Source organism: Scomber japonicus, chromosome 11 (assembly GCF_027409825.1).
Source record: "Scomber japonicus isolate fScoJap1 chromosome 11, fScoJap1.pri, whole genome shotgun sequence".
NCBI lineage: Eukaryota > Metazoa > Chordata > Actinopteri > Scombriformes > Scombridae > Scomber > Scomber japonicus.
In genome coordinates, this window is record NC_070588.1 from 28,006,062 (window position 1) to 28,020,959 (window position 14,898).

The window sequence follows — 14,898 nt, forward strand, 5'->3', positions numbered from 1 at the left end:
TACTATTAGATCTGAGGCAATTAGGTTTCCGTTGCTGTAGTTCTTATTCATTCCACTTCACTTTTCTTCTGTGTTTTCATTCTTATCTTAACCACTCACTGTGTGCTGCTCATATTTCCAACCTGGTCTCTTCCTCACTCTCTCTCTCTCTCTGTCCCTGAATCCCTCTGCATTCTTATTCTCTGGCCCTCTCCTCTCTACTGCTCATCATGCTCCCTGAAAAGCATCAGAGACTATGAGCTCATGTGACACATTCTGCCTCTTAAAAGGACTAAAAAAAGAAGAAGTGAAGTCACAGACATGAAACTTTAGAAACAGCTCACAATTGTCCAGAGGGAAAAGTAAAAATCATACAAAAGATAAGAGTCACCTGAAAGAAATACTCATTCATGACAAGCTGCAATTCACCTGAAACAGATAAAAACACTTTATTTCACTGATTATTCATAGGACTGAAAGGAAGAGGGCGTATTGTGATTTGACCCTCCTTTCTGCATGTTTCAGTCACCATCAACCATCATTTCTTGAACATTCTGCTGCAGGCACCACGTTAAAAGAGAATACTGGACTGTACACTTATGGGGGAGGGGGGCGGGGCAATAAAAACTGCCACAGCCAGTCCGGCAATACTGCAAGGCCACAGTGGGCTAGATGCACACACAGCTGAAGAAGAAGTCCAGGTGCAGTTCAGACACTTTGCTGACCCCTCCGTCTTACTCTGAAAGGAAAAACCGTGCAGAAAAATTTATTTTAAATAATTTGAGTCTCTTTTGTCGTCCAATGTCCTTCTGAAAAAAGGTCACAGGTTTTTTTCCCGGGGTGTGTTCCGAGTTCAGACGTCTTTTTTTTTGTAAAATAAATTATCACTGAAGAATAGAAACGTCCCGGCAGCAGTCTGCCCGCATCAGCTTCAGCAAGGAAAGAGGACGCGGCCATCCATCAAACGACCTCACTCACCACTCCTTCTCCTCCCCCCCTCGGCCCCGCCCCCCCCACCACCACCACCACAACCGCCGTCCTCGTTTCAAGCTCGTTTCTGGAGGCGGAGAGAACAGAGCGCTTCCGCGAACAGAGCGCTTCCCCTGTCGAGGGTCAAAGGTCATCATCTCACGCGCAGCCGTGACATCATCCACTCGAGACCCTGGCATAACCTGGAGGTAAAGGAGGTGGTGGGTGGTGATAAAGGGGGCGGTTGGGAGTGGGAGAGAAATGCAGAGACACACATTAAGATAATAGAGGAGGAAGAGCGGAGATTACATTCAAGTTAATGCATGTATTTGATTTGTTAGGGTGTTAGTGGTTTTTATATGAAATGAATCTAATCTATTACATCCTGACAATTTTTACAGTCTGATATGAGATGAGTGAGTAGTACATGCAGTACTCACCCCTCCCCGGTGAGGGCGCAGCAGGCCTGAATGTGCCACTGGTGGTCTTTCACAGAGGTAAGCTGGAGGCTCTGAGAGATCTCAGCTACAGACATGCAGCCTTTCACATCCTGCTTGTTGGCGAAGATCAACAGCCCCGCCTTTCTCAAATCCTAGAGGACATAGGAGGGGGTACAAAAAAGGACAATCATTTTAATGTATACATGTAGACGAAAACCACATTAACACATCATGGAAAAAATTACTGTGAAAGTCCAATCCATAATTGTTCTGCCTGTGTATATTTGAAATCAATCCACACACTTAATTTAAAGTGGCACTCCACTGATTTCACACATGAACTCCAGCTCACTCGTCACAAGGAGAACTACTCAGCCTGTGAGAGCTGTTTTATAATGTCTAGAATGTCTTCTGTGGCTCTGATCTCTGGTGGGAGTTGCCGAAAGTATTAAAAAAAAAAAACCCAACACAAAACCCTGATGATGTCATTTGGTTTGAATGAAAGGCATTATTGGATTGCACTACAGGAAACAGTGGATTCAGAGTTTTGTTAGTTTGATTTACACTAAGTCAGAATATTTCAGCCTCTGCTCCTCATTCTTTTAAACCTGTCTTGTGAATCCCTGAACTTTTATGGTACTAAGTCACTTGAGTGAATTTGAGTGACAGATGGAACATAGCTAATTAAATTCAGACTACAGAGATGTTACTCCTGTTTGCAAAAGCAGCATCAGAAGATTTGAACAATTCTGATTTAATAGTCATCTAGTGTTGACCTTGTACTCAGTTATTCTTTATATTAAGAGAGCTTTCAATCAATTTGAGTGTGACAGCAGGCTCAAATCCTGTGTTTTGAATTTTAGCGATGCGGACTACACTTTTTGTTTCCATTTATATAACAAATTGTACCTTTAGAATTTAAAAAGAAATCACTAAATCACATAGATAACAATGCTGTAAAGTTGGGAAATTTATATCTATAATGTAAAGATGCAAAAAAAAAATAAAAATGCAAAGACACTATTTTACTTTCGACATGTATTGTAATAAAATGTCTTACTGATGATGTCATTATCAGTTTTACCGATACTCACTTCATGTGCGAGCATTCTGTAGAGTTCTTCTTTGGTCACTGAGATTCTTTCTCTGTCTGTGCTGTCCACCACCACGATTACAAACTAGTTGGAAGAGATGGAGAGAAATAATAAGAGCAAAGTTACAATGAAAGAAAAGAATACAAGATTTTAACATTGCCAGGGCTTGGTCTGGGCAGTAGGTAGGGTTCATTCTGGATTAAATGATTAACTGTATTATATTATATTAAGCTGTATTATCTGTACACATTGTCACTTACTTCCAATACAATGTGGAAAAACCATACAGCAACAATCCCTTTGCAGCTACAATACAAACTGCTGCTGATAGCTTTAAATAGATGTAAAAGGATACCACACAATTACTTTTCATTTAAAACCTGACAGACTTGAACTCCAAACTTGTACCTTAACGCTGAGTCAGCATAACCGGTTATTACCTCTGTGTTTGTGTAGTATGTATTCCATGACGACCTTAATGACTCCTGGCCCCCGATGTCCCACATTAGGAAGTGGGTGTTGTTGACCACAATCTCCTCCACGTTGCTCCCAATCGTAGGAGAGGTGTGCACCACCTCATTCATTGAACTATTTAGATAAAAACAAAACATTCAAGCCATTTGTTATGATATGGAGAGATACGCATGTGAGAATCAATTGAGCTGACAGTGCAAAATTTGGATACTCACAACTGGTAAAGAATGGTGGTCTTGCCAGCATTGTCCAGCCCCACAATGATGACTTTGTGCTCTGAAAGGCAATAAAAGACACTTAGACTCACAAAGGACTCACAGAGTTCACACTGACATCAAGTGAAGGCTACTGACTGATGTGCGACTCTTTTGCCAACTCGGCCGAGTAATCTGTTAAAAAGATGTGTTTGGATGCGGCGCGGCATTGTGCGCTTCGAACAACGGCCCCTTTTTTTTGTGTCCCAACACTATCCTTCAGTACTAAAATTGTCTAGCATCACTGAGACATTGTGGTGTTGTGAGCGGTCTACTTCCACAGATACAGATGAGTTAGTGGGTGGGCTTGAACCCAGTAGCAGCAGCAGCAGCAGCAGCAGCTTTGGAGATCTTACATACAAAAAGGCTTCAACAAGATGAGCCAATTAGGGTGAACTGCTATCTTAATGATGACTATATAACAGTAAAAATGTTCTTTAAAGTATAAGGAAGGACAGGATAAAAAGGTAAAGGACACAAGATTGCCACAGAAATCAAAGCCCTGGTTGGTTTCACTTCTCTAAATCTTTTGCTCAGTTTCAAGCGTCAAATGTGGAACTTAATTAAGGTACCATGTTTCTGATCTTGTGACAGCACAGAGAGGCAGATGAGGAACAACGCTTGATGTTTTTACGGCCCGATGGGTAATCGAGAGAAAGTAGAGCGTGACGGTAAAAGAGATCGAGCCCACAGTCCCCCTCTCTCTTAGCATTTCTCTGTTTCTATGCATGTTTTTTAAAGTGCGGCTTATCACGTGTATCTTTATGTTTGGTCTACGAGTAAAGTCGAGGATCGCACGACGAATGCTGAAAGGTATGCGAGTATGTGTGCACTGGGGAAGTGTTTGGTCTGCTGCTGATAAGAGCTTACAGAGCTCTAAAAACTGACTTTTGGATATTGTGCAAGTTTGTTTTTTTTACAGTTTGTAAGTTTGAATTCAAAGTTGAAGTACATCGAAATACTTGGTTACTGTTAAAATGACTTCCCATGGTTGTAATCTTGTTTTTTTGTACCTATGTAATACCATGCAAACCTCTAAGATAAGTCTTTCAATCATTCTACTGTTTTACTGCTGGTATAACTCTGCACTCATGTCTAACAGCCAACTCATCCAGACAGACGTAAGGCCCAAAGTGTTTTAGGAACTTGGGAACACACACCGCTATTGTCAAGAAAGCCTAGGCCCAGAATAGCTTTGGCTAGATTTGGTTGACCTAGGTTCGGCTAAACACACGACCGCAGATGTCACCTTGAGTCTACGATTGGATACTTCTTTACAGATGAGAGTAATCGATTGGTTCTTAAAGCTGTTCATACTAATACGATGTAGATCCAGTGTGTGGAATCAGCTGCATTCAAGGACACATTTAATTCACAGTGAAGATTGAATAAAATAGGCAGCAATTCAATCCCAGCCTTTAAGATATTAATTAAGGCACTGAATTAAGATAAGAATAAGAATGTAACATAATTAAATGCCATGTGCTTCAAAGCGCTTGGGAGGCTCTTTCATACCATCAGCCATCAGACTGTTTAACACCACAGCTCCCACTAATAAGACTGAGGCTGTCCTTACTGTTTAATCCCAGGAACATTGCACACTTGTATATAGTATAAGGAATTGATGTATATTGTAGAGTTATATAATTACAGATCATTTTAGAGATTGTTTATTGTACATATTATTTTATTTAATTACTTCATCATTACAGCACTACGGATGTGTCAATTTTGAATTTCCCTCTAGGGAAGTTTATCTTACCTTACCTTACCTTTCGTTTTGTTTGTCTATGAGATGACTGCACTGGCCAACAAATACTTTTTAAATAGTCCCAGTATATCCTTGAAACTGGGTCAATTTGTACATTTATCTAATACTACCCGACCCCGTTACAAAGATGTACAAACTTCAGCACCCGTCTGCTTGTAAAAAAACACTACATATGAACATTTACCACATACAGTTAGGCTGCAGCTGCTTGAAGCTAAACTAAAAACCTCACCAACGCAGAAGGTGCGAAGGCAGCTGCAAACAGAATGCAGCGTGACCCAAACGTGTGGCTTATCTATGTGTTCTATCATGTCGAGCCTAAACAAAAGCAGCAAAGACGCAGAGTAATGTTAATTCAGCAAAAATATATAGCTTTGGCAAACATGCACAGACGTAACGCTCACGGTGCCAGCGTCGAAAGTTGGTTCTTGTGCAGTCATGTGAGACAGAAGTGAAACTCTTGATTATGAGAGTATAAAGTTCATGTGGGTGCCAGCTGTTAACACCGTTGAATATGGGGCATCACAATTTCATTTCAAGACATGAAGGCTTACAGATAAAGTGCTCTATGTGTGTTAGTGTGTTATAGACTGATGATATGTTGTATGTGGGAAAGAGGTTCTCCCACAACCCCCAACCAGGTGGAAAGTCCTAGAAAACAAGAAATGAAGTACACTCATCGTTTGAAAGTGAGACTACAACTAATAATAGTCTTTATAATAAATTAATCTGTAGTTTGGGGGGAAAAACAAACTTCAGGCACTCATGTGTGGAACAGGAATGGAAAAATCAAGAGCACCTGTGGTTTTTCTTGACTTTTATATGATAGATATGATATATGAAGACAGTCCTCAAGCACACACCTACTCCTTTACATATACGTTTTTAGATCTGTGGTTTATTTTTGATTCATTGTTTGTTCAGTAAAAAGCCAGAAAAGCTGTCTCAAATGCACATCAGTTCACAAAGGCCTGCATTTTATTAAAACATTCAATTTATTATAATAGAAGATTAAGAAAACCAGCAAATATTCACACTTGGATCCATAACAGAAGCTGGAAGCTGATGTTCTTTGTATTTTTAATCCTTTATCTTTCAACTATTCAACTACCAAAAACTTTTCTGCTTCTGTACTCCACTAATCCTTAAATCAACTAATTGTTTCGCCTCCATCTGAAAGCCAACAGTGTGTCAACTCTTTATGTCGTAATGTTTACTGTATGTAAGATATTGCTACAGAGGCTTTCAAGCCATTAACCACATAGATGTCTGCAATAAAACGTCCAAGAATATACCCAGTGTCTAATCACATGTCTTCCTCACTGGGAAAAAGCTTCTGCTGTTTCTTTGCGTTGAATCAATCAACAGGGGGTTGGTGGGGGGGGGAGGGCAGCCCTGGTGAGACTTCCTGAGGCATGGAGCTGCAGCTGAGGCTGGGATCCAGAGGTTACAATAAAAGCTTTACACACACTAGGGACTGAACGGATGGAGGCAAAATGGAGCAGAGGACAGTGACTAATATATAATATAGTCAGAGGCCACGTCATTAGGTACACCTGTGTAATCTAATTCAATCTAATATAACAGCTCTTCCATAAATAGTAGAAATTGAAAATGTATAAGCTTTATTAATGTAGAATTTAAAGCAGAGATGTTGTATTGGATTGAATTAGATTGAACAGGTGTACCTAATAAAGAGGCCAGAGATTGTAGCCTATAATATATATTATTTAATAGAAAAAAGTGCCAGGCAATAGAAGGCAACTGCAAATAATCATACTTCTTATGTGAGACAATTAAAAATTAAATGTGTTTGATGCATTCACTTACACTGTACTGTTAAATGTATGTAAATCACTGGCTGAAGGCGTAGTTTACAGCCTCAGGTATGTGTGTGTCACATGATCTAGTAGTCATTACCAAGCAATACTAGCCATTGAGACTGTATTTATTATTCTTGTACAGAAGCCAAGTGTGAATGGAGCCAGCCGGGTTACCTACACTCCTGACATGACGCTGATACGGTGCTGTGATTACTACACGCTGCTGGTACAAAGTCAATATGATTCACTGTGAAGTCATTCATTGATCCTTGTTGGCCTGAGTGAGCTTTGTGCTGATGTGGCTGACTTCACTGTTACTGTTTAGCGCCGCCGTCTCCTCTCATAACACCGCTCACCCGCCGGGGCAGCCCGTCAGAAAAACATGACACCATAAGTCGGGACTCGTGTTGCAGAGGTTTTTCGTCATGACCTGATGTGTTTAATGATTCAAGATCACTAGCCAGAGACTTTGGTTTCACCCATACGTTAGCTTCAAACCCAGAGAGAATAAATAATGTAACAGATAAGTTACACTGCGGGGATGGTGAGCCCAGTATGTATCCATATCCTGACAATGACGTTTAATAGTGTGGGTGAACGCGATGTTAAAAAGCACATAAACAAAATAATAATAAAGCGAAAGACGTTATGATAACAAAATGAGACTTGTACAGCGGTATGTTTGGAGAAGTGTCACCCAGGCTTGGCTTTTAAAGCGGGGGCCTTTTCTGAGCACCGAGTCCCACTTATATCACATGTTAAAAAGCCACAACACCTCTCTTCACTTACCTTGATGATTGAAAAGCCTCCATAGCTTCGTAAAAAGTATCCCCATGGTTGACGTTGACGCCGTTTGATGCCAGCTTGTAAGAATCCGCTGTAACTTAGCTAGCTAGCGTTGATGCTATCCCGTGCTATCAACTTTAGCTAGCTGACTAGCTACACAAACGAGGAGCTATCAAAGCTTTTAAGTACAGCCGCCATACTTTTATGAATTACTCTTAATTATGCCTCACCCATAGGATGTATACGTACGTACGACTGTTCATTTATTGCCGAAAACAGAAGCGAAACGCTGTCCACTGTGGCTAACTGGTGGGTGTCAGCTGGCTGTTGTGAAGTGCGCTGCTGCGCTAGGCTGGTTAGCTGTCAAACCTGCGCATGCGCACTTTGCACTGTCCTATTTAGTGATAAAATGAATTAGAATAAAACATTACATTTCATTAGTGGTGAAACTCAAAGTGTTCCAGTATCACTAAACCTAAATCAAGAAATAATAATTACAAGAGTTAAAGTACAAATTGCATGACATTGCATGGCATTAAATTATACACCAAAATTATAACAATAAAGCTTCTATGGCAGTAATGAATAGGCTTTTATATAAAGTGCATGAATACATAATATATAGTATACACAGATTGTTATAATATTTTTTGACTAGTTGCAGCACAAATATGCATATGCATATGAAATCATTTTCAAGTAAACTCATTATTGATTACAGCATGCATAGGGACAGGGTTAATATCAGAAGTGTAGTTTTAATATAAATTGTATATGAAAAACAATTGTAGGGATTGTTATATTATATTGAAGCTGAAAAGATTATTTATTGATTGAATTCTGATACTCAGTTAATTACTTCATTTTTTCTAGCAAAAATACCCTCAAAATTAATTGATGCAACCTTCTCAAATGTGAATAGGCTAGTTTTCTTTTTCTTCTATGTGAATCAATTAAATATCTTTGAGTGTTGGGTTCACTTTGGGTTCTGAGAAAATGTGATCATTATCATCAATTGTCTAATATTTCATAAACCATACGTTTAATTAATTGATCTAGAGAATAGAAATCAGATAAATTAATCATTCAAATAATTCCTTATATTATACTATATAGTTTCAAAGTGTTTGCTTTGTTTTAACATGGAATATCATATAAAGACATAAAGACAAAGAACATGTGTGTGTATGTTTCTGAACAAAAAGCAGTACTATCCATACAACAGAATTAGGGCAGTTTATTTCATTACAATTGTAAAATGACAGTGCACACAAACTTCTAATCAATGCATCATTCTCTCACAGGCAGTATTCAAATCTTTTTAAATTGTTGCTTATGCTCCAGAGTTTTGAAACAACAACAATAAAAGCTACTGTATATGGCAGATAAGAACAGAAGTCTCCGTGTCGATCTTCCTTTTTCCTGAATCACTGAAGCACAGTGACATCTTTGATGAACTGAAGCCAAATGACTCTGAACTTGAGATATGTAACACATATTAAATTACAAGATACAAGGGTCTGTCATTAAAAGGTAATGATATATGTTTCTGGGTATTAGCTGGCAGCATACAAGTGAATTCATCTGATTAAAGTAACATGACACTGATCAGACACTGATAAATACACTGCAGTCCTGCTCAAGAGCTCTCAAATAGTCTCTTTCATTACGAGTATTCAGTGAAACTCAAAATGAATAAACTATAGCTGAAAATATGGAAGAGGGGGCCGGTTCAGTTGCTACCCAGGGGAATGACAAGCTCCAATGACGAGGCCTAATCATTAAAAACTTTTATGAAATAACATGACATGGAGGAAAGTTAGTCTTTCCGTGTTTCGTCTTACGTAATTTTCTGTCACTAACTACTTCTCCATACTTTCAGCTACAGAAACCATTCAAATATCAAAATCTATCTCTATACTATAATATTCTCTCAATATTACTATCATTCAGATATTTTGGTAACTTGGGTACTTCTAAATATATATATTAAAATTCTATGGAAGTGTACCTATAGTCATCAATATCTCAACAACTAAAAGTACTGAAGTCTTCATACTTCATGGACAGCTGCCCCAAGTGGAAATGCTTAACATATTAAAACATGATATCTAGAGTGCCACCATGTGGTTAATTAATGTGTGTTTTATGTTTTGGCTAATAACTGCTAACCCTAAGATGAAGCTGTTTCGAATTATATAGTCCACGCCCATTCGCACCTATAAAATTCTTCCACCATTTTGGATTTTTTTGGTAACCACATTTTTGGCTTCTCTTGCTACATATTTCATCTAATCTTCACCAAACCATATTTAGATGACCCCGAATAAAAGGCATGAGTTTGTTTTTGTCTAGGATTGATTATCAAAATATTGAAGGCGGTGCTTGATGCCTTTAATAGGCCATAACATTTCAATGTTAAATTCGATTGCAGCCAAATTTGGGAAAGTTGTACACATGCTCACACTGCACAACTCCTCCTTGTGGCCATTAGTAAAACACCAGCATACTACTTATTAATGACCATATCTCTTAAATTTAATATTCCATGGTGGCTAAATTGATCGGAGTTATACAGATGGGAATACTGAAGAAGTCTGTAGCATTTGATACAATTTCTCCTGTAGGTGGTGCTAAAAGATTTACTACCGCTAGCAGCAGTAGCGGCTGCAGCTGCTAACAGTTTCCATCTTTCACGCATTTACATATAGACTGTATTTACATATAGATGCCCTCAATATACAGTTAGTCACTCACTAAAATCCCATTCTATCATTTCCAAATGATAAAATGATATAAGCTCAGTTTATATGGCATATGAAAAACATGCTGGTATGACCATTCTAGGGACTTTCCTGCTTTTAACAACTAAGTAATAATAATAAAATACCGTAACAACTCATCAAGACCAACTGTCTGCATCTATTCCTTGTCAGATGGTTAAAAGCATACTGTAAATGCTACATCTGTCAGCACACTTCTAGGTCTGAATGACCTCTCTTTCCTGAGGTTTAGAGCTTTGAAAAGTGTCTGATGTATGCCTGTCCTGATATGATTAATGACAAAAATGGCATTAAATGAAAACAAAGAGGGGGGCACAGGGAGCTATGAACCCTGAACAGAACACCACAACACCATCCATGTCACTTCTACAAATGTGTAAAACTCTGGGGAATTTGGGAACAAGCTTCCACGGGATTTATTACACTCACATCGAAGACAGTGGCAAACAAAACTTGAGGAGCATTGAAGATGCATTCCACTCTGCTTCTACCAGCTCCTGGACGCGTGCAAACAAGTTCTGTGCTGATCATCACCACTGGATGCTCTTGCTGCCTGGCACTCGCTTAAGGCAGGTAGCGACCTGTAATTAAGGCCTCACCTGCATGCTACAGTAACAGCTGAGATGGTGGGAAGGGTCCAGATGAGCCTACATCGCACACTATCACCTGCTAGTGTACTTTACTCACAAGTCACATCTGGAGCATATTCAAATGAGGTTCAGCTTTAGCCTTCCCTTTACAATATAATCTTGCTCTTGTGCTACGTTCACATCCAGTCTCCAACCTTTGTTCACGTCAAAGCAAGAGCAGGATTCTTAATTTTTTTTTCGGTAACTTTGGAAAGTGAGGTACTACACATTGATAAGAGATTGTTAAAGTCCAAGTGAGTGTAGTAGTTTCATCATGTTACACCAAAGCTGCCTCAACTCTTACATCCATGGTGGTTGTTTAGAGACACAGGCTAAAGCCAGGCCTACACTTTGTTTACAGGTGGTCACGGCTCAAAGCCGGTGCCTGGATTCTTGGCTGTAGCCTCCCGGGGATCCTCGGTTACGATGAGGCTTGTAAGAGTCCTGGTAGGGGTCATGGTAGTCCTCTTCCACCAGAGGCGAGTGGTCTCGGCTGTGCTGTGAGCCCGAGGACAGTCGGTTGCGGTTCTTTCGTGCCCGTTCGTTATGGTAGTTCTCATCGGCGGGCATCAGACTGCGGCGTTCAACAGGTGAATGGTCTGTTGTCGTGTGGTTGCTGTTCCTATTTCTTTGGGCCTGTTAAAGAGAGGGAGAATACCGATCCTATGTAGTGTTTGTCTCTGTTAAATGTTGAATGACACAACAGTTTAGCATAGTATACAGTATAATATACACAAACACACAAAGTACAAATTAAGTATTTCAAAAAAAGAAAATCTGTTAATTGTGTGTGATGAAAACTTGCTGATGAAAGTACTGAGGAAGTCACAATTTGCCTTTGAGTATCATACACTCATTCATGTAGGCTACATGGGTGTAAACCGGTTGTTCATTGTTTAAAGTTTCTTCATAGCTGTCAGTGAGCTTCACTCGACCATCAAACCATCAAATCATTTTCACAAGCTTTACAAGTCACTCCTGCCACATAATCAATCAACCATAATCAACTTCATCCAGTATTTATAGCCAATATAATGCTTCATACAGTAGTTGTAGTAAAGCTTTGGCAAAACTAGAATGTGTGAAACATATGAATATGTACCAAAGAAGTAGTCAATGCTGCAGGAGTGTTTTGAGTGACCTTTTTATACTTTTTTTCAGCTGTAAATTTGATTACCATTGAAATCCATTGCAAATGATTGAATGTAAACTGTCCACAGCAAACTATATCCATCAATTTAATATGAGGAAACTACAAACTTTTTACTTCCAGTTTTCAAGTCTACAGGAGGAGCTTGTTCAACAGTCAAAGGGTGAATTTTTGGTGGGGTATCACTTTAATCAGGGACATTGAATTCACTCCATATTACTGTGTATATATATATGTACATCTATACACAAGGTTAATAAATGTGAAGATACATTTAAGAATGATTGGATTTTACAGGTAAGCTACAGGGAGTTGAAGTGTAAGTAAAAAAAAAAAAGACAACATTTTTTGTTTCGTACAACTTCTATTCATTTTTTTCATATTTGACAGTTCAAGTTCACCTGAATGACAGCAGGATACGGGGAGAGAGCAGTGGAGCCCAGATTGCGTCCCAGCAGGGGGTTGAGTGGCGTGCTAAGTGAAGTATGTGTAGCCCGCCAATACGCCTCCAGGTACTCGCTCAGGTGTTCACACGCATCTTCCAGCTGGTTCTCATCCAGAATGATATCAAACATCTCCTGAGGTTTTAAACACAGAGGGGAAAGTGCATATGGATACCTTTTCAATGTTTCACCCACCGGCTGTTGCATGATAAAACTTAACCAAACAGTTGTTGCTTGTCTAGATTGATGAGGGTTTTAAATTTTACTCACAGAAGGGCATTGTGATAGTTTTTCTGCTGCCACAAGCTGCACATTTAAATGTTTGCTTTGAGATTTCCCTCGTGATTTGATCAGCCGCTGGAGGACCTGCGGGATGCATAGACAGAAAAAAACTAAGAAATACCTTTAGGATTAAACCCCATCTACAAAGACATACCACTCTTTACAAAAAGCCACACAACTGGTTAGACAGGTCACTTAATCACCATCTCCTGTCATATGAATTACAACTGCATTCTAAACATTAAATCTGCTGTGTGCACATCTGAGAGAAGAGATGTCATTTCCAGAAAATCAAACCCACACAAATAATAACAGACGTGTCATTGCTCCTACAGCGCCAACACCAACAGACATGCCTTCTGCCTCAAGCATCCCCTCACCGCCTGGATGACTTTCCTCATATTTCACTTTGAAACGTACAGTAGATAGCAGTGGAATGAAACCTAAATTGTTTCTGATATCCGTTTTGACATGTTATTCTGCTTGTTATTGCCTGCCAAGTAGAGCAAGTTATTTTTAATGATGTTAACACTTAAAGGACAGGAGACTGTAAAATCCTGCTATGCGAGGGCAGCAAATGTGAAAAATCTGTTTTATAGAATGACTATTGTGTACGGAAGCCTTCAATCTTACCTTAGGTGAAGACACTTTAACGTGGACGATGATGGGTGCTAATGAGGTCTTAATGAGCTGTGCTGGGTGGTTAATAGTGTCAGCATCCAGCACCACCAGCTGCAGAGACCTGGCCAGCTCAAAGATCCTTTCTATTTCACTCTGGACTTCGGCTACAAGAAGAAAATAACATACATCTGAATAACTGAGATATCTACACTTTTTTTTTTTTTTGGCTGAGATTTTTTTGTATTTGCATTGCTCATCATTGAGTGAGACAGTTCCTGTAGCTTTACCAAGGCTGGAGCGGGTGTTGGACCTCTCAATGATGGCCCTCTTACTGGGGTTGTTTAGTACTGACCTCTTGGCCAACGATATGTCAGCTGTTACCCTTGTGATGGATATCCTGTAACAAGTAAGTCAGTAAGTAAGTAAGTCAGTAAAGTTTCCTTTCGAAGACAACAGTCACAAAGTGCTTCACATTCAAAATCAATAAAATCAACTACATGTTGCATAAAATCAGATGGCTTTTTAGGTCCACAGTATCCAAGAACATCAACCTTATTGTGAGACTATTCCAAAGTTTTGGTTCTGCCAACTGGAAGGAACAATCTTCCTGAGTCTTAAAATGTGTCCAAGGTACACTTCGAAAACCCTGAGTAAAAGGACCTAAGGGCCTGGCTGGTGGTGTTGGGTTACTTCGGAGCCTGGCCATGTAAGGCTCAATAAAGTGACCACCTACATTTTGAAATTAATTCTAAAATTTACAGGAAGTCAGTGGCAGTGAGGATAAAATGGGTGTGATGTGTGACCATCTGTTGGATGGAGATAAGAGCCTGGCAACAATATTATGGACAGTTTGTAAGCAGTGTAAAGAAGATTTGTTGAGGTAGGTAAAAAGAAAACTATAGTAGTCCAAATGTGATTAGATAAAAGTATGTGTTAACATCTCCATTTCATTCCTAGATACAGCTGTTCTAAGTTTGGCTATGTTTCTTAGATGAACGAAATACGATCAAGCCAATAATCCATTTACAGGTTGACTACTTTATATACTAAGCTTCATGATCAGACACACTAAGCATGTCACACAGAGCACAGCGGCACGATGATGTACTACTTCGCCCCCCGGCTGCTCACCTCCCATCAAACCTGTGCTTCAGGAAGTCAAACAGAGCCTTCTGCATCATATCTGTCACCTACGTGGATGAGATGAAAACAGAAAGAGAAAGAGGAAAGGAGGGAGAATAATATCAGGCGTGTTAGGCAAGGAAGTCAAGAGTGAGAATATTGCATCAGGCGTGTTACAAGCAAAACAAAAGAGGCTTCACATCTACTGAACATGCTATAGGGCAACAAACAAGTTAAAATGGACTTTTAATATTCATTCCTGCGCCGTCCATTCAGGC

At 39.5% G+C, this 14,898-nt stretch overlaps 2 protein-coding genes across 3 annotated transcripts in view; both read right to left on the reverse strand.

Annotated features, from left to right (window-relative positions):
• Nucleotides 1-1,029: 1,029 nt before the first annotated feature.
• On the reverse strand, nucleotides 1,030-7,945 carry arl5a (ADP-ribosylation factor-like 5A). Its single transcript, XM_053328506.1, has 6 exons — nucleotides 7,594-7,945; nucleotides 3,172-3,232; nucleotides 2,923-3,070; nucleotides 2,483-2,566; nucleotides 1,389-1,540; nucleotides 1,030-1,151 (listed from the first exon to the last, which is right to left on the reverse strand). The coding sequence occupies exons 1-6, from the start codon at nucleotides 7,637-7,639 to the stop codon at nucleotides 1,103-1,105; spliced, it is 540 nt and encodes a 179-aa protein (XP_053184481.1). The 5' UTR covers nucleotides 7,640-7,945; the 3' UTR covers nucleotides 1,030-1,102.
• A 3,429-nt stretch (nucleotides 7,946-11,374) lies between these two features.
• Nucleotides 11,375-14,898, reverse strand: part of cacnb4a (calcium channel, voltage-dependent, beta 4a subunit) — a 44,680-nt gene continuing 41,156 nt past the window's right edge. For both annotated transcript variants that reach the window (XM_053329272.1, XM_053329271.1), the window contains exons 9-14: nucleotides 14,630-14,688; nucleotides 13,786-13,895; nucleotides 13,511-13,662; nucleotides 12,866-12,961; nucleotides 12,554-12,730; nucleotides 11,375-11,638 (exon numbers count right to left, since the gene is read on the reverse strand). In XM_053329272.1, coding sequence (XP_053185247.1) covers nucleotides 11,375-11,638; nucleotides 12,554-12,730; nucleotides 12,866-12,961; nucleotides 13,511-13,662; nucleotides 13,786-13,895; nucleotides 14,630-14,688 — 858 coding nt within the window. The remainder of the gene's footprint in view (nucleotides 11,639-12,553; nucleotides 12,731-12,865; nucleotides 12,962-13,510; nucleotides 13,663-13,785; nucleotides 13,896-14,629; nucleotides 14,689-14,898) is intronic.